This window comes from Spermophilus citellus (assembly GCF_964194105.1).
Source record: "Spermophilus citellus genome assembly, chromosome: 10".
NCBI lineage: Eukaryota > Metazoa > Chordata > Mammalia > Rodentia > Sciuridae > Spermophilus > Spermophilus citellus.
The window spans coordinates 51,627,607-51,648,296 of record NC_138197.1 but is presented as its reverse complement, the minus strand read 5'-3'; the positions used below and the strand labels follow the sequence as shown (position 1 = coordinate 51,648,296).

General features: G+C 36.5%; 1 protein-coding gene across 4 annotated transcripts in view; it reads left to right on the top strand.

Moving 5' to 3' along the window:
- Positions 1–20,690, top strand: part of ITPR2 (inositol 1,4,5-trisphosphate receptor type 2) — a 502,163-nt gene that overhangs the window by 270,377 nt on the left and 211,096 nt on the right. For all 4 annotated transcript variants that reach the window (XM_081311949.1, XM_081311950.1, XM_081311951.1 and 1 more), the window contains 3 exons: positions 331–521; positions 4,257–4,399; positions 10,955–11,063. In XM_081311949.1, the coding sequence (XP_081168075.1) occupies positions 331–521; positions 4,257–4,399; positions 10,955–11,063 (443 nt within the window). The remainder of the gene's footprint in view (positions 1–330; positions 522–4,256; positions 4,400–10,954; positions 11,064–20,690) is intronic.

Below are 20,690 nucleotides of genomic sequence, written 5' to 3'. Positions count from 1 at the left end.
TTTGGCATCTGGAAAGAAAAAAGTCTCTCCATGGCTTTTATATAATGTTTTCCTGTGTTGATACTGTATGAAGTGTGTTTTAAAGATTAATCACTGGGAAATCAAATAAGTTCTTGAATGTTTAATGGACCCACTTTACTCATTGGTCTGAAGAATTGAAATATTTTTAGGTTAAAAGCTGTTGTAGTTATTTAAAATGATTTAATAGTAGAGTTTAAGAATTTGCTATTTTTCTTTTTTATGTGTTTTATGTTCATGTAAGTATGGGGATAGTTTATAAGAGGCTTTAGTCAAATTAAGAGGAAACTATTTGAAATCTTTCTTTTACAGCAAAAAATCGTGGGATTGCCATTCCAGTGGATTTGGACAGCCAAGTCAATACTCTTTTCATGAAGAGTCATTCAAATATGGTGCAGAGAGCAGCCATGGGTTGGAGACTCTCAGCTCGTTCTGGACCACGCTTTAAGGAAGCTCTTGGAGGGCCTGCTTGGGATTATAGAAATATTATTGAAAAGTTACAGGTACAATGAGAATATGAAATGACATTAATATTTTATAAATTATAATTTTTTAAAGATGAATTTCACAAAGAAGATATGGTTGAAAATATTCTATTCTTTTTGGGGACTAGGTTTTATTTTACAACTCTCTACCACACTACCCTTTTAAATGCATAACTTTCAGGTAAAAGTTGTGAGTTATTTTTTAGTGACTGTACAGTATTTAATATGTTCTAATATTGTAGTAGTGAGTAGTGATTCTTTTTTTTTTTTTTTTTTTGGTACCGGGGATTGAACTCAGAGGCACTCTACCACTGAGCCATATCCCCAGCCCTATTTTATTATTTTTATTTAGAGACAAAGTCTCATTGAGTTGCTTTTGTTGGGGCTGGCTTTGAACTTGCGATCCTCCTGTTTCAGCCTCCCAAGCTGCTGGGATTACCAGCATGCACCACCACACCAGCTGAGTAGAGATTCTTAATATCAGAATAATAACCATAATGCCAGTACTAAAATTGGTAAAATAGTTGACCATATAGATTTATATAATAAATTAAATATCCATAACCTTGCTTCAATTTCTCCCTATTATTTTATAACCTTTTGGGCAGAATGATCCAAGCACTTTTATTCACAAATTACTTGCGTAGAGTCTCACTCATGCTTTTGGTCTGGACATTCTGGGATATTAAATGAAAGACATAATGTATTAGTTTGCCAGGGATGCTCTAACAAAAAACAAAAACAAAAACCATAGGTAGGGTGGCTCCAAACAACAGAAACTTATTTTCTCGCTGTTCTATAGGCTAGGGTTCAGGTTCAAGGTTTCAGTAGGCTTGGTTTCTTCTGAGACTTCTCTCCTTAAATTATAAATGGCTAATTTCTCACTAGGTCCTCACATGGTTTTCCCTCTGCACATGTGCACATCTGTGCCCCAGTTTCTTCTTGTTATAAGGACATCAATCATATGTATCCTTATAACCAATCATACCAATCATATGTATCCTTATAACATGTATCCTTGGATTAAGTCCTGCTTATATAAATTCATTTTATCTTAATTACCTTTTAAAAGGCCCTATCTCCAAATAAAGCCACATTCTGTGGTACTATGAGAGAGGACCTCAACATATGAATTTGGAGGTGATGATTAGGTTATCAGGGTGAAAACTGTATAAATAAGATTTGGTGCCCTCATAAAATAGGCCAAGGAAACTCATTTGGCCCTTCTACCCTGTGAGAACCCAGCAAGATAGCACTCTTGGTGAAGCAGAAGGTGGGCCTTCATGGGATGCCAAATCTGCTGGTGCCTTGATCTTAGATTTCCCAGACCTCAAGATTATGAAAAATAATTTCTATCATTTTTAAGCATCCAGTTTATGGTATTTTGTTATAGCAGCCTGAATAAACTAAAACACACGATAAAGCATTTGGATTTTGTTCTGAGTGATGGCAGGTTAAGAGATTTTTAGCAGAGGACAGACATGACTAGTGTATATTTAAAGAGATCTCTGTGGATTTGGGGTGGTGTTTATAGAATCCAGACATGGAAACAGTGAGTTTAGTTAGGTAGTTTGACATTAATTCAAGCAAAAGGTGATGACGGCTTGGTTTAAGAAGGAATTGGGGGAATTTTAAGTTTGAGATGTCTATTTAGATACTTCAGTGGTTGAGTCAAGAGAGGTAGGTAGATGTACAAGTCTGGATTGGTGTGGGATGATGTTCATGCTGGAAATATAAATTGGTCTTGCAACTGATACATGATATCAAAATCATAGAGTTGGATGAGATCTCTCAGAAGAAAATGTAGTCATAGAAGAAGACCAGGAGCTACCAGGGATTAACAAAGGAAAGGTCAGGACAGGACACAGGTGGGAAATAAATTGCAGTGTCACAGAGGCCAAGAGAGAAGAAATTTCAGAGTAGGAACCAGTACATGAGATACTTTAGCAGTGACTCAGTTAGATGAGGACTGTGGAGTAAGTAACCAGAGATTATGACCACAGGTGATGATCATGGAGCACTGGTGTGCAGTCACAGTGATTACTAACATGTGAAATGAGTCAGTGGCCAGCATATTCTAGCCACTTCCTTTTAATCCCCCCAGCAAGCCCATGTGATCACTAGTATCATTCTCCCAAGTTTTCATGTGGGGAGAGTGACTCAGATTACATAGTTGGTCCAAGATCAAAATCAGAAGTAAAGATAGAATTTACATCCTAATAGCCTGAGCACCATTCATTCAGTAAATGAAACAGAGAGAGGAGAAAAAAAAATCCCTAGGTGTATTTCAGGTACACTTCACTAAATATGATCACATATAGTAGGCATGCCCTCTTCTCACCTTTATATAATCTCTTGTTTTCCCCTTGATGTGTGGACTTCCTGCTAGTCACCTTTAACTGATGTCAAGAATTTCTCAGAAAGCTGATTTAGAATAGTAAGTAGAAATAATCACTTTTGCTGAAAGGTTAAGAAAGACTTAAAGATAAGTCAGCTCCTGAAATCTGGCCATAAGAAATCCAGAGGGTGGTGGCCCCATCTGAGTTTTTGTAGCTGAGAGTAACAAGAAGCAGTTTTCTGCTTAACAAAATATGCCATAGCTGTGGGTGGATAAATTGTTGCTTATGTGAGAAGATTTTTTTGTTGTTGTTTCCTAATGTAGTTTAAAAATAAAAAGGAGATGCTTTAACCATTAAAGAATGTTCAGGAAATTATAACCGCTTATAGTTTATTTAGAAACACATCAGTTAGGATGTTTCCAGCTTAAATATCACAGTGTTCAAATAAAATGGCTTAAACACTAATGACTGTCATTTCACGCAGCAGGAAGCCTGTGTGGCTTTCCCTGAGAGGGCTAATTCAGCAGTGGATAGGCCATGTCTGCTGGCTTTTGGTTTAAAGCTGATCTCCCAAGGCCACATGAGGGCTGGCTCCCTTGGATTCACACCTTTAAGCTCCCTGGAGAACAGGAGATGGTTTCAAAAGATTCTTCCAGCTCCCAGCACATCTGCAGACTTCACCTGACATCTCATTGGCTGGGACTGGGTCATATAATCAGGCTAAGGTCAGCTGCTAGAGCCGGAGGTGGACTAGCTTAATCTAATCAACTTTGACCCAGAGCTGAGGGGTTCAGCTCCTTAAGAATGTTGCTGCCAGATTCAGAAACAATATTCAGATTCTTGTAGCAAGAAAGGGGTGAAATAGGCCATGGGGTAGGTGATCATTAGGGTGTATTGATAAATATAATTTGAAATACTATTGAATGTCATTGAACCCTTGTACTATTATGCTTCAAATAATATATCAGTGGATTTTTCCATTGGAAGAAATGGTTAGTTCTAGATGACCAATGACACATCTTTTTTTTTAGCTGTACCCCAAATAGGCCTCCAATTTATTCCAATTTTTCATGATTCCTTTACAGTCCTAGACACTTAATGGCCAGTACAATGGCTTTAGTGAGTTTTATTCTTGTGTGTATATTATTTAAAATCTTATGGTTACCCACCCTTTCTTTGTCTTATAAGTGAAAACAAAAACAAAACAAAAACAAACAAAGAAAAAAATCCAGAGGCCCAGGCAGTACTTATACATAAAACCAGACTAGACTGATAGCACAGACATTTGGTGCCATAGGGAGATAGGGTTCATCTGCTCTGACATTCCTGGTTAGAATTCTTAGGCTTGCTATGTCTTTGAAAGATGAAGTCTGACTTAGTCTTCCGATGGGTTCTCTTGTGCTTTGTGTCTTAGGATGTTGTGGCCTCCTTAGAACAACAGTTCAGCCCAATGACGCAGGCTGAATTCTCAGTGTTGGTTGATGTATTGTACAGTCCAGAACTGCTGTTCCCTGAAGGAAGTGATGCAAGAATCAGATGTGGCACGTTCATGTCCAAGTAAGTGGATTGGGTCTGAGATTCTGCTTGTTTCCCAAAGTGTGAAGGCCTCTAATATCTCTGCTTTTTACTTATGACAATCTATAAAATCCATGTCAAAATATACTTTCCAAATAATTAAATTGGGTCATTTGAAGTTTTATTTTGGTGATGGCCAATTTATTCTATTGTACTAAAATATACTACAAATGAAGTGTTTCATTATTGGGCACAAAATATCACACAAAATAATATTTTGGTTCTAATTCCTTCCTTTAACTATGTAGTGCAAACTTTTAAAAGATTCTTGTTTAAAGTCATTAATTTTCAGAGAGGGAAAGGAAGAGGAATTAACATTTATTGAGTTGTTACTATGTATGCAATTATTACTTATTATTTTATGTTGTCAGCATAAACACCTTGAGAGATTGGGAGGTCAGCCTGTTACAGAAGTCAGTAAGTTGAGGTGTAGGTATGCTTTAGGTAAATGAGCTATTAAGTGTTAGTCTCAGTACTTAGTCATGCCCATCATGATCCTCATCTGCAACTCTTCCATTTACTCCTTTATCTCAGCATTATTGAGGTCTTATCATAAAGCCCCTATGTTTACCCTAGACTATTCTTTTCTTAATGCTAAGTGGAAAACTCTCAGGGAGAATCTGCATGTATAAGCAGGTGTGAGAAAAAGCCTGGCTCCTGAAAGAAGAGTCATGTTACTGAATGATTTGCATTTCATTGCACATAGACTCATGATGCCCAGTCAACCAGGTGAAGTGGCTCATGTCTGTAATCCCAGCAACTCACAAAGCAGAGGCAGGAGGATTGCAAGTTCAAGGCCAGCCCCAGCAATTTAGTAAGACCCTCAGAAACTTAGCAAGACCCTGTCTCAAAATAAAAAGTAAAAAGGCCTGGGGATGTAGCTCAGTAGTAGAGCATCCTAGGTTTACTTTCCAGGACAAAAAAATAATAATAATGAGTTGGCCAGTCAGTTGCATGGTCTTCCGAAGAGAGTATATGGATGGAGAGTCAGTTGGATCAAGTGACCAAGTACCTTGAACATTTCCCATTCAGCTGTATCTTGTGTGGTTAAGGATGTTGCTGAGAAAGATCTAGAAACCTTCTCCATTAACTTGGCATACTGAGGTAGAAATGGAAGAACTTGGGACACAAAAAGTGTGTTCCTTTTTTAACAAGTTCTGGTTAGGACTTTGAGAAAGCAAATAAGGAATGTGATGAGAAGAACTGACTCTAGGGATCATGTTGAATGCTACAGATGGTCAGAATTAAGGACTCTCAGCTCTAGACTCATTATATCTTAGGGGGCTGGAGAACGTGTTCATATGGAGAATTGCCAGTCTTCTGGTAAGTACCTTTAAGTGAGGAGGTTCAGAGTGTCTGCAAAAGTGATGACTGCTGAGAACATAGAAAGCAAATTCTAGGTAGAAGTATTGCCTAGTAACTCAATATAAAAGCATGGTCTTAAAAATACCCTTCACCTCCTATGAACATATGTCCATATTTAAAAAGTAGGTTGTCCTGCAATCTGTACATGTGGAAAAATAAGAATTCATACACCATTTGAATCAAATGTATGATATGTCAAGATCATTGTATTGTCTTGAGCAACTAATAAAAAAATGTAGGTTGTAAACTTGAGAACTTCAGCTCTGGTTAATTAATATCATACTATAGCTATAAGAGTGCGAATTTGACACCCTGGACCAGGGGCTCCAGAAGGCCCTCAAGCTAAATAGATCATGTTGCTCATTTCTGAGTTAAGAAGGGGCTTATATTGCTATGCATAGTGCTCTGGTAAAACCAGGTTGGGGAATGTAAGTTTGGGCCAAGGCCTAAGTGGACCTTTCTACTTTAAGTGAGTCTAATTCTTTTTTACTTTTATTGGTTGTTCACAACATTACAAAGCTCTTGACATATCATATTTCATACATTAGATTGAAGTGGGTTATGAACCCCCAATTTTACCCCAAATGCAGATTGCAGAATCACGTCGGTTACACATCCACAATTTTACATAATGCCCTGTTAGTAATGGTTGTATTCTGCTACCTTTCCTATCCCCTACTATCCCCTCTCCCCTCCCCTCACATCTTCTCTCTCTACCCCATCTACTGTAATTCATTTCTCTCCTTGTTTATTTTCCCATTCCCCTCACAACCTCTTATATGTAATTTTGTATAGCAATGAGGGTCTCCCTTCATTTCCATGCAATTTCCCTTTTCTCTCCCTTTCCCTCCCATCTCATGTCTCTGTTTAAAGTTAATCTTTTCTTCCTACTCTTCCTCCCTGCTCTGTTCATAGTTGCTCTCATTATATCAAAGAAGACATTTGGTATTTGTTTTTTAGGGATTGGCTAGCTTCACTAAGCATAATCTGCTCTAGTGCCATCCATTTCCCTGCAAATTCTATGATTTTGTCATTTTTTATTGCTGCATAGTACTCCATTGTGTATAGATGCCACTTTTTTTTTTATCCATTCATCTATTGAAGGGCATCTGGGTTGGTTCCACAGTCTAGCTATTGTGAATTGTGCTGCTTTGAACATCGATGTGGCAGTATCCCTGTAGCATGCTCTTTTAAGGTCTTCAGGGAATAGTCCGAGAAGGGCAATAGCAGGGTCAAATGGTGGTTCCATTCCCAGCTTTCCCAGGAATCTCCAAACTGCTTTCCAAATTGGCCGCACCAATTTGCAGTCCCACCAGCAATGTACAAGTGTACCCTTTTCTCCACATCCTCGCCAGCACTTGTTGTTGCTTGACTTCATAGTGGCTGCCAATCTTACTGGAGTGAGATGGTATCTTAGGGTGGTTTTGATTTGCATTTCTCTGACTGCTAGAGATGGTGAGCATTTTTTCATGTTAAGTGAGTCTAATTCTTGAAGTCTGTTGAATCAACAGGGGAAACTCTGGCACTCCGCTAAATAGGTCCTGTTTCCATTTTTGTAGAGTTTTAAGTCCATTTGTGTATTGCCTGTGAGCTTCTTTCATGCCACAATGCAGAGTCAATTGGTTGCCACAGAGATTATATGGCCTGCAAAACCTAAAATACTTACTATCTAATTCTTTAGATAAAAAGTTTATTGACTTCCTTGTCAAGAACTAGGGTGTTGATAGTAGCAGCTACTAGGCACGGGTGGCTGTTTAAATTGAAATTTAAGTTAATTAAAATAAAATGAAAATTTACTCCCTTAGTCTCATTTGTCCCATTTCTAGTGCCCAGTGGCCTTGTGTGGCTAATGGGTATCAAACTGACAGCAGAGAGAGAGAAAATTTCTATTATCACAGAGTGTTCGATAGCAATGGTCTAGAACCTGAAGGTATAGGCACAGCAGAAAGTGATATAAAGAAACTCAGGAGATCAAATAAATATTGCCCTGTTGTGAAGATGGAGGTAAATCTGTGGCTCCATTAGGTAAACTAACAACAAGGGATGTGATAATGGGAGCATATTGCAGACCCTACACCCAGAGGGAGGAAAAGGATATTGTACTTACTTTAGTGGGTAGCGAAGAGAGTTTTGTGTTATCACAACTGTATTACTGCCAGCGGCTCATGAATATCTGTTTTCTGGTCTAATGCTTATTCTGACCCCCTCTAACTCTGTGAAGGATAACAGTTTTGTTTTCAAGGAGATTTAACAAAATTAGAATTCAGTTTAATTAGTACCATGCAAGTGACCTTAAATTTCTGTTCAGAGTGCTCTGGTGAAGCTTAGTTGGAAATGTAAAGTTTGGGCCAAAGTCTAAGTGGGCCTTTCTTTACTAAAATGAATCTATTTCTTGGACCCACTGACTCAAAAGGATCTCTAGGAGGATATGAAGAAGAGAACTGAGGAAAGGGCTTAAATTCTACTTAGTCACATAGAATGGGAATGAAGAGAAAAGGTCAATGTGGGTGTTCACCTGAAAGGCAGCTGGTTTTTGTCTATTCAGTTCAGCAACTGCCTCTCCCTGTGTGAAGGAGAACCTCACTGTTTTTTTGAATTATGGGATCTAATCCATTTGTGGATTTTTAAATTGACATAAGTAGAGGTAACCAGCTAATTTTAAGAAATGAATTAGAAAATAATATAAAGTATCAGAGTACATGTCACAGTAAGGAGAAATTTGTGTCGACTTGTACTCACACACACGTTCTTATATACTGGGTTGTGAAATGTATTTACTACTTTGATCATAGAAAGAATATTTGAAAGTCACTTATCCTATCCAGCCAAACATCATGTGATACATTAATCCCCTTTACAAATTCCTAAGAAGTGAGAATTCAACCTTACTGTTAGTATTTTCAGTGTGATAACTGAATTAAATATTTTACCCGAGGAAGATTTAAAGAAAATGTAAATACTTAGCCTGAGAGGGAGAAAATAATTTACAACATTCGCAAAAATTATTTTCATGTATTCAAAGACTATCATGTGGAAGAAAACCAAAGAGGGAAAGTTTGAGAGAAGCAGACTTTGCTTTTCTTATAAGGAGAACTTTTGAACAGTTACTCTTTCTGCCTGTTGGACCCGACCACATGAAAACACACCACCTTGTCTGAAAGAAATCACTGTTACCTTCATTGTGTGCTGCCCCTTCAGCTTAAGCACGTATCATTTCAAAGTATTGCCATCCACATATCACCCAGTCTGTTCATTTTGGGCTTCTACAATTTACTCTTCTTCCTGGTCTTCCATCTCTCTGCCATTATTTACCGTGTTTGGCTGTGGTACTTCTGTATTGCATCTTATCCCCTTACCCTGTCACTTGCCCTGTCCATCTCTCACCTTGAGCTCATTCCTCTGCTTCAACATTCCCATTGCCTCCAGAGATGTCTTTCTCACACCTATATTCTGTTCAGGCCCCTTATAACCGGTGGTTTCCTATTTTCTCCAGAATGCATTCCAGACTCTTTATCATACTATTCCAGTCCCTTCTTTCCAAACCACGTCTCTTACGTTCCTCCTCCAGGTCTTTAAGTCTTTGCTGGCAGTCAGTGCTCTTACCAGTTGCTGGACAGGATGGTTGGCTTTCTGCCTCTTCCTTTTGTGATCATGCTGTTCCCTTTGCAGGGATGCCTAATCTTCCCATACTTCCCGCCAGGTGAAATCTTCCAAGTGAAATGTCATTTCTTGACTGAAACTCGCTCTGATCAGCTCCAGATAATTCCCTGCAACAGAATGAAATGATTTCTTTGGTTTATGGCATTTGCCAATAACCTCTGTGGTGGCACTTATTTTATTGAGTGGCTGTGTGCCACATGCTGTGTATTGAGACTCTGCACAGCAATCCTGAAAATCAAGAGATTGGTGAACTATTGTATCGTGTTGCCACAGAGTGATGCCAAGAATTTTGGCTCTGAAGTCGGAGGGACCCAAGTCTATTTCCAATCCCACCTCTAGAATGATATAATCAGAGGCAAGATATATTATCTTTCTGGACCTCTGTTTTCTCATTAGCAAAATTAGCCCAAATATGGAAGCTGTCTCACTGGCTTGTGGTAAGGATGAGTGGAAAGAATTCTAGAGAGTCCTTGCATTTGCCCTGGGCACCTGGTAATCACTTAGTGGCCATTAACTGGTGGCAACTCCTTTTTATTTTTCTCAGGGTTGTGTCCCATACTACTCATATTATGTCACAGAAAGCAGAGCATTTCCTTGCAACCTGCAACCCTTGTTTCTCTAGGAAAACATGAGCTACGTATGCTGAGCTATATATCCTGATAATAAACATTTGACTTTATTTTGAATCTGAGGATAGTCTACAATTGTGGTCCTGAAAAATCTCTATCAGAACTTCACCAGTGCATGTTCACCAAATAAAATTATGAGTAGAATTTTTGTCCAGATCATAGCAAAGATAGCAAATGGATAGACTGCCATGATATTACTTTAAAATTTTTTTCCTTCATTTTTAATCAGAAACTGCCTGTTTCTACTAAATTCTAGCTTGAAAAAATAGTACAATATTATAAGTGGACACTAGAAAGTGGCCTGTTAAACTAACATTTCAATATTGCGTATTGCTGCTGCTACTGTATAATTAATATAATATAGTACATAGAAAATAATATGATATAACATAATAAAATATACTATACTTATTCCTCTTTTCCAACACAACATACATGAGTTGAGACTATTGGTGTTTCTTTCAGACATGGTGGTGTGTTTTCATGTGTTCGGGTCCAACAGGCAGAAACAATAACTGTTCAAAAGTTCTCCTTACAAGAAAAGCAAAGGCTGCTTTTCTAAAACTTTCACTCTTTGGTTCTTTCTTCCACACGATAATCTTTGAATACATGATGTTTCCTTGTTTTTCAGAGTATTGTGTCCTACTAAAAGAATATTACCTAAAGTTTGAAAAGCTGAGATATACTGCCTATAAAACAAAAAGGATGTTTCATAATACAAAATTTATAAGCTGAAGTATAATTTTAAAGCTTTGAAAATGTATATTTGGTTTATTTCATATTCTTAAATTATAGCATTTTTTGTTTTGTATAGCATATGATGTTCATATATAGCTTGAAGAGAAATCACTGTCCTTTCTAAGGTTTAATGTTTTGCTTTAAGGTTGATTAATCATACAAAGAAACTAATGGAGAAAGAAGAAAAACTCTGCATTAAAATTCTTCAGACATTACGAGAAATGCTAGAGAAAAGAGACAGCTTTGTGGAAGAGGTATTTTTTTTAAAAAAAATCTTTTAGTATATAAATGAAGTAAGATTTCCCTAGTGCTATAATCTATGGATTACAATAGGCTATTATATGATTACTTATATATTAATGGTATAAGTACTTATATGAGTTAGATAATTTGATTTTATATGGTATTCATCTCTCATATTTTGTTTAGAGTTGAGAAATAACTAAAATTAGAGTGGCCTGAATATTTGGTTGATTTGGTTTAATATATAGTCTGCCTTCATTATGTATGTTTTCTCCTTTTGGTTTCAGTAGACCAAATGAGCTTTTTAAACAATGAGTTATGCCATTATTTAGATTTCATATAAAGTTCTGATGTTTATTGAGAATGTTTGTGCATCTTGGCATCTGTTGATTTTTTTAAAATTATATGTATTATTTTTGATATTATACCAAATATTATAAAATAGTTCTTTTTAATAATTGGAGTAGTAAGTTTCTATTCTTAACTTTATTAAGTACTGCACAGATGATTCTCAGAGAAATAGCACCTTATAGATAATAATTGTCAGTCTATTATTAAAAATGACAGCTCAGGTGCTCATTAAGAGGTAGCTAGCAGCATGTTTAATACCCAAGGTGATAAAATATAAGTCTACAGAAGATTTTTAGCTAATCTCTCAATACTTTTATTTAGATATCAAACAAAATTGTACTATGCTTCTTAATAATTTTTTGGTCTGTTTCTATAAATACTAATCATCTGTATTTTAAAATTTTAAGGATTATGCTTATTAACTTATGTACATTCTAATTCTGAAAAGATTGTAGTGTTTTTTTAAATGAATTTCTGTAGAAATGAAAGGCTGTGGAATCTTGGTTACTAAAAGGAGGACTGTTGCCTCAAAATATTCCATTTGAATCTGATGTTTGCATCAGTAATCAAAAGGCCTTCTCTTTTGCAATAGCTTCTTTTCATCATTCAAACTATATTTGGGAAACAAATTATCAAAATAAAGGGGTCAGTGCAACTTTAGCAAATGTTTCTCTGACCCAGGACTCAAGAAAATGCTTACAAGTTTGAGTATATGTTTATATAAGTAGAGTTCCTTGGGATTTTTTGTTGTCTTTGATTCCTTGAGATACTGCTATAGATTATTTAATCTTGACTGAAATGCTAGGTCATAGAGTGAAAAATTAGGTCAATGTGAGTGTTTGGAGCTTTACAGTAATAATATCTTATATATATAAACAAAGAGATGTGGCACAGCTTCCAATTACGTATATGAATTGGAAGTGAATCTCACCATTGAATACGTCCAAAAGAAATTAATTAAAAAATAACTATGGATAAATGGCAGAAAGATCAATAGAGGGAAGGGAGTGGGAGTAGAGAGAGGGAGGAGGAAGGAGAGGCACTGGGATCTGAATTAGAACAAGATATACTCTATGCTTTTATAATTATGTCAAAATGGATTCTCCTGTCATATATAACTAAAAAGAACCAATAAAAAAGAACATTATTGAATTGCTCTAAGAAAATAGAGAAGAAATCAAGTAAGATTTTACTTTGACTAGTCAAGAGTGCCTTAGTGTAATCATAGTCAGCTTTTACAAATTTTGTATTCTGATATTTAAAAAGGTTAGTACACTTTGTCCAGGAAACAAATTTATGGATCCAAATAGTTAGACATAGGCAGACAGAACATAAGACAGAATATTGTGTTCAAAACAGGTCAAGTTTCAGATAGACCTCTAAGATAATTAAAGTTGGGGGAAATGCAGTCATTTAACTAATAGAAAAAAATCTGGGAAAGAACATGTAAGTATCCTATTTCTTTCTTTCCATGTCTACTAAGGATAGAGTAGGAAAAAAATGCAGATGAAAGAATTCTAATTCTTAGACACACCTTCTTGTTTCTAAGTGTTTTGGAGGAGAAGCATTTTTTTTTGGTAGTCATATATGACAGCATACCTTTTTTTTCATTTTATTGATTTATTTTTTTAAATACACAACAGCGGAATGCATTACAATTCTTATTACACATATAGAGTACAATTTTTCATATCTTTGTATATAGAGTATGTTCACACCAATCCATGCCTTTATACATGTACTTTGTTTTTTTTTTTGTATTACAATTCTTATTACACATATATATCACAATTTTTCATATCTGTTTATATAAAAATTATGTTGACACCCAATTCGAGTCTTCATACATGTATTTTGGATAATGATGTCCATCACATTCCACCATCCTTGCTAATCCCCTCCCCCCTCCCTTTCCCTCCCACCCCTTTTCCCTATCTAAAATCCATCTAATCCTCCCATGCTCCCCCTCCCTACCCCACTATAAGTCAACCTCCTTATATCAGAGAAAACATTCAGCATTTGTTTTTTTTGGGATTGGATAACTTCACTTAGCATTATCTTCTCTGATGCCATCCATTTACCTGCAAATGCCATGATTTTATTCTCTTTTAATGCTGAGTAATATTCCATTGTGTATATGTACCACAATTTCTTTATCCATTCATCTATTGAAGGACAGATAAGTTGGTTCTACAGTTTAGCTATTGTGAATTGAGCTGCTATAAACATTGATGTAGCTGCATCACTGTAGTATGCTGTTTTAAAATCCTTTGGGCTATAAACGGAGGATTGGGATAGCTGGGTCAAATGGTAGTTCCATTCCAAATTTGTTTGTTTTTTTTTTTTTGGTCTTTTTTTTTGCATTACAATTCTTATTACACATATATACCACAGTTTTTCATATCTCTGTTTGTATATAAAGTATTTTGACACCCAATTCATGTCTTCATACATGCGGAATGTGATGGACGTCATTATCCAAAGGACAGCATGCCTTTATTTTATTTGTTTCATTTTTATGTGCTGCTAAGTATCAAACCCAGTGCTTCACACTCTAGGCAAGTGCTCTGCCACCGAGTTACAGCCCCAACCCCAGGAGAAGCATTTCTACTAGTAGAAGCAGAAGATATCTCTGCACTGCTCCCTGCTGGAAGTTCTTAAGGAAAGAATATTAAATCTAGAACAAGTCAAACATCTGTACTGTGGAAGAAGAGATAGGTCTAGAAGATCTCTAGGTATTGACAGTTGGCCCTCTTTAAATGCTTAGTGCCCAATTGCCTGTGCCAGAGGAGGGAAGTGTAATGAATAGGTCTTGGTGAAAGCATTCTGGGTAGGACTCAGAAACTGGTCAAAGTTATGGTGGGCTCTAAGAAAAACCTGATTTTCAGTAATGGGATAATAGGTAGTTGTATTTTCAACTTATTCGGTGGCTTAAAACCACACAAATTCATTATCTTACAGAGTTGGAGGTCAAAGGTTAAAATCAAGAAGTCAGCAGAGGTGTGTTGCCTCTGGAGATTCTAGAAGAGAGTTCATTTTCTAGGCTTTTCCTGCCTCTAGAGGCCTCCTTCATCCCTTGGCTCATGGGCCCTTCCTCCATCTTCAAAGCCAGCAGTGTAGCAGCTTCCAGTTCTCCTCCCCCTTGTTCTCTCCTCTGCCCCTCCCTCAACTGTCACATCTCCACCTCTGGCACCTTTGTCTCCCTTTTGTAAGACCTGTGATTACATTGGAACCACACGAACAATCCAGTATACTCTTCCCTGTCAAGATCTTTCTTTTTCTTTTATTTGCTATTTTTTTATTTGTTTTAATTAGTTACACGTGACAGTACAATGACCTTGACATATCATACATTTGAATCAGATGGGATATAATTTTTCATTTTTCTGAGTGTACAGGTTGCAGAATCACATTGGTCATGCATTCACATATATACACACAGTAATAATGTCTGTTTCATTCTACTATCCTTCCTATCTCTCCAACCCCTTCCCTCCTCTCCCATCACTTCTCTCTACCTAATCTAGGGTAACACTATTCTTTTTTTTTTAAGTAATCACATATGAAAAATCCTTTTGCCATGTAGGGAAACAGGTTTGCAGGTTCTGGGACAAGGCAGGGGATCCTGAGGCCATGACCATCTTTGGGGAGGGCATGATTCAGTCCACCACGGTGATCCTTCTACTGACAGTGAGAACTTTCATCTAGAATATAGATTCAGTGCTTACCTGTGGCTGATGAAAATTACTATGTAGGGCAGTTTAAATGAATATGACAAAAAGTGTTTTGAATTGATACTCCTTTGCTGTCTTCAAAATATTTAAAAATATTTTGCTACCTTTCGACAATTCAGGAGTACATAGAGCAGGCAGTGTTACCTCCTCATGGCAAATAGAGAAGGAGAGATGCAGAGAGGTAAGCTATGTTAATCACATAAGTTCCCAAATTCCTGGTCCTCTAACACCTCATCAACTGGATTTCTATTATTTGTGTATGGAAGCGTTCCCCAAAGGTTTCTCTGAATTAAATCAACACAGAAAACTCAAATCAGTGTTTTTCATTTTAGCTCTCCTATTACATTTAAACTCTACCTATTTAAATGTAAAAATGTCAGTTGAAAAGAAAATCTCCATTTTTATTTCCTTGGTTCCTCTGGAGTTATAGGTAGAAACAAACTCAGTTTCTCCTTATAGCTACTCTAGCAACACACTTCTGACATCAAGTGTGCATGGCGTTTTACCCACCCAGCAAGCAAGCAGTGCTGTAGCATCAATTAAATTCTGATACCATCTACCTGGCTATAACGTGAGATCCCAGAGTTTGAGGGCTCAGTCCCCAAGACTGCTCCCTCTTCAGGAGCCACTTACAAGCCCCAACTTGTTTTACTTACTTCTGACCAACAAGATATAAACTTGGGTTTCTATTACTCCCTCCTTAGGTTCGATTAATTTGCTAGAGCCCCTTACAGAATTCAGGGAAATGTTTGCATTTACTGGTTTATTGTAAAGGCTATTACAAAGGATACAGATGAACAGCTCAGTGGAAGATGCACAAGACCAGGCATAAGAAACGGGGTAAAGACCTCCCTCTCTGAGCACTCCAATCTCTAAATGTTCAGCTATCTGGAAACTCTCTGAATCTCTGAACCCTGTCTCTCTCTCTCTCTCTCTTTTTTTTTTTTAAATGGAGGCTTCATTTCCTAAGCATGCATGATTATATTGCTAGCCTTTGGTGATCCACATAATGGTGAGTCCCCCCTCTTCCCTGGAGGCTGGAGGTGGGGATGAAAGCCCTAACCTTCTCATGCTGTCTTGGTATTTCCAGTGAAACATCCCCATTCTGAAGGATTTTTCACTTTGGAGATTCCAAGGATTTTAGGAGTTGTATGTCAGGGCCAAATATAAATTTCAAACATCACAGTCCCTGACACCAGAGTAGGTTGTGTTTGTGTGTTTGTGTGTGTGTGTGTGTGTGTGTGTGTGTGAGAGAGAGAGAGAGAGAGAGAGAGAGAGAGAGAGAGAGAGAGAGAGAGAACACGTGCATGTGTGTGTATATCTGGTAAAAATTTAAAAATAGGGCAACAAAGCATGATGGTTCATGGTTGTACCAAATGCTCTTTAAGGCAATTTCTAAGTTTTCTGATTTGGCTATCTTTTGTGCGATATTTTAAGGAACTAGATTACGGATATATATTCTACATTTTATCTGGTATTCAGTCAATTGTTTTTTTGAAAGCTTACATTTATTATACTTCTGAGTTCTATTCCTAAATTAATTATGCTTAGGGATATATTTTTTTTCTTTTTTCATATTTCTTAGTTTTTGTCTAAAAAGCTGAGAAATAAGATGTGGGTCAACGAAATCAGATTCTTGAAAGGATAATAAGTAAAGGAGCATTTAATTTCCTGTTATATGTGTCTACACATGAAATCATCTAGGGATCATGTAGTGACTTGTTATTGTACTTATTTTTATTGAAGGATAAAATGTGAAAATTATGTATAGAAACTATCCTTAAAGGGAAAAATTAACTGAGTTTTAGGAAACCTCCATCAAAGTATTTTTTTTGTGTAGGTGATTATAATAAGCAAAATTTTACAAAGGATATAACTCTGACAACTTGGTAAGTGCAGTGGATCTTGTGGTTGCTCATATTTTAAAAGCTTTTTAATTTTTAAATTTTAATTGATACATTCAAGTGGCATATATTTATTAGGTATAAAAGATTTTTTTAAAAGATAACAAGAGCAGACCTATTTATTTGTATTTTATAAAAAATAAGATGTTGGAAATTTGGGGGAGGGAGAGAGAATGTATATTTCAAAAAGCTTTAGGGGAGTATGATTTCTAATGTTCTGTGTCTTAAAAGCCATTTTGTTCCCTGCTTCTTTTGTTTTCACCATGTCTTTACCATAACAGAGAAGCAGCTGGTGGTGTATTTGTGCTGTTGAACCCAGTAGCTTAACTAGAACACTGTGCCTTTGCTTTATACATTTAAAGAAACTGTGGGCCTCAACCTGGGCAGAGGCTTGTCTGAAGTGGCACTGGGGAGAGAACCTGTGTGGACCCGTAGAGCTGAGCCAAGGCAGCTGAGGGGGAAGTAATAGCTGCTCAGAGGATGGGTTTGATCGTATGGATTTTTGGGGGGAGTCCATTTCCTTCCTCTTCCACTGTGTAGTATGTATTTTCATTATGATTTGTAGAACATTAAAAATTATTTCTCTCATAAAAATGGAGAAATATATATAAATCAAACTGTAAAGATGCCTGAAAGCTCTGATCCCAAATATATAAAACTTATGACTTCTGTGCTTTAGGATTGGAAAGATAGTGAGTACTGAAAATATTCCATGATAACCTTTGAACTGGTATGTGAAAGTCATTCTGTTTACGTTGCAATGAGAGAAATTGACCTACTTAGCATGCCAATCATAATTTCCCCTGTGAATATCTTCCTATGGATGTTACATGAATACATCTATACTCAACAGGACAACAAGGAGGTTTAGAAAAGTTCAACATTCTTAAAATGTTCAGATTTAAAATAGCATCTATCCTTGGGATATTATTGCATAGAGACTCAGAAATTTCTTCTATAATAGCAATGGTGCAGGTTTTTTTATATTAAAGAAAATTTTGAGGTATCTAGAGATAGCTATGGTGCAGTTTTAAGTAATGGTTTAAAAAGATATTAACAGGCATTAATTAAGTTTATCGTACATCAGATGCTATTTCTAATCTTTTATGTGTTATCTTATTTAATCCTCATCCATATGTCATTATTATCTCCCTTTTACTAATGAGGAAACTAAGGTATAGAAAGATTAAGTTCACACATCTGGTAGAGAGAAGAGAGCTGAGATTCCAATGTAAACATTTGGGCTCCTAAGTTCACACTTAGCATATTAGATGTAAAGAGGTTATAGGATTTGAGCTGGGTTGTTGCTCAGTGGTAGAGCACTTGCCTAGCATGTGAGAGGCATTGGGTTCGATTCTCAGCATCACATATAAACAAATAAAATAAAGGTACATTGACAACTAAAAAAAAAATTTAAAAAGAGAGTATAGGATTTATAATTCCAACACTTCTATTTTCTTGGATTACATCTAAATAAAATCAAAATCTCTTTAGTTTCATTTTTGATAATTTTTCCCAAGTGTGTACTAGAATACATATTCAGTGAGCTGCTAAGGAAAGTCTTGAAGTTTTTAGTTTAAATTGATTGAGAACAATGTGATACAGTAGCTATGAGGATTTTGGAAGATTTACTTTTATAGATGTACAGATCAAGTTCAGAGCACTCTCAGCCTCTCACTGTGCCCATGGTCTGAGTTGTTAGCAACAAGAACATTAGATCTAAAAGTTCTAAACAATACCTGGTCAGATGACTATTGTAGACAGCCCCTTGAGGAATTCAACAAACAGCATTTAATTGAGAGCTGTGATCTTTACAATGTCCCAGTGGGGTAGGTGATATTTACACCTTGCACAATGATAGCAAACAGTGGCTTCTTGATTTGAAAGTTACTATCTGGAATGATATGGATAAAGATCTTTGAGAAATGATGTCTTGAGTTATTTTTAAGATCTCCTCCATTTTTTAAACTAAAATTTACTGTCACCTGACTTAACAATAATTTATTCTTTTCCTCAGCAAGGAAAAGGAATCATTGTAACTAATCTTTTGTTTCTGGTTTTGAGAAGCAGCAAAAAGAATGTCAGAACTGTATCAAGCAACTTAATTCTCCTCCATCAAATATGCATACCTGTCAGTCCTAGCAGTAATCATATCATTGCAAATTTATAAATTGTATCCAGCTTCTCTTGTAAGAACCTGTGCAGGATCATTCACCTTCTGTGCATGTTACTGTTTTTTTAGAAGGTAAATAAACAAATTTGGGTAGAAAGGCTATAGAGACTGCATTATAGTTGAAGAATTTGATAACTTTCTTGCCAAGGACAATAAATTTGAGTTTTAGTGTCAACGGTATTTTGTGGTATAAAAGTAAGAAAGCTTAGCAGATTTTAAAGTAATCATTGAAACCACACAAAAAATTACAAAGCTCCTAATTATGCTTTGCCTTTACTTTCCCATTTCAAAATGTTACAGAATAGCATCCATTGCCTCAATGGTTTTTGAGACATGCTATGATTGTAGATATCTATGCCCAAAAAGGTTATAATGAAAACATTACCTATATTTAGAAGGTGATTTCCATTCATTGCCTCCATTAAGTAGTGAAAGACACTTGGTAACTAATGATTGCAGATGAAGAATGTTATAGTGATTTAAAAAGAAAAGAAAAACAGATAATAAAGAACAAAAAAACCCACTAAAATTAATATATTATTAAATTGTCATGTTAACTATTTCTATCTAAATCTAAATCTAACTTAAATCCTTTTTCAGGAAGCATTTCACAATTAGTTTAACTCCATATTATTCTATACTGTAATCATTTAGGCATGTATACAGTCCTATATGTGTTATTTGTTTAGACCTTTAGAACAGGCCTGATGAAGATTTTCCTTCCAGTGTGTTCTGGTATTTTAAATAACCTAAAAACCCCTCAAGGACAGGTCTGCAGTTTTAGTAGGCAAAAAAATGACCCCAAAGGCTTTGAATGATGATATTCTATGAAGGTACAATTTTGTATTTCTCTCTAGTCTTAGTTCACACTCCAAAATTTGTTGTGCTATTTGAAACAGAAACTGTTGATCTTACCCTCACCCAAGAATTTCCAGTGTTTAACACCATACCCTCTGCACAGCTATTGCTCAGCAAACATTTGTAGATTGACTGACTTACTTCCACAGAGCTATAAATGTTTGTGTGCAGATGTAACCTGGTGGCCTTCAGTGGTCCTAGCCAAGAAGCAGATTCTGCATGCATCACTTCAAGTTCCATTTTGCATATCTTTGTAACCCAGGAAAAGCAGGATTCTTTATACTTTTGACACACCTGTAAAATTAGCCAGTAGCAGAGAGGGCTGATGATGGAGACCCTCTTACAGAAAGTACCATGTCTAATGGGCTGTTGTCTTTGCTTGCTGTGTGGCCTGGGAGGACAAAGGGGAAGATGTGAGGAATCCCCAGACACTGCACAGTAATGGTGGGAGTTCAGCCAGGAGGGCTGGAGCAAAGGAAGGGTACTGTGGTCTGAAGGCCAGCAGATGGAGAGGCTTCTGTTCCAGAAAGGGTTTCCTTCCCTGAGAAGAGACTTGTTAAGAACATGCAAGGAGACTTAGCCACTAAAGAAGAGAAATACCATGTAAGCTTTGAACCT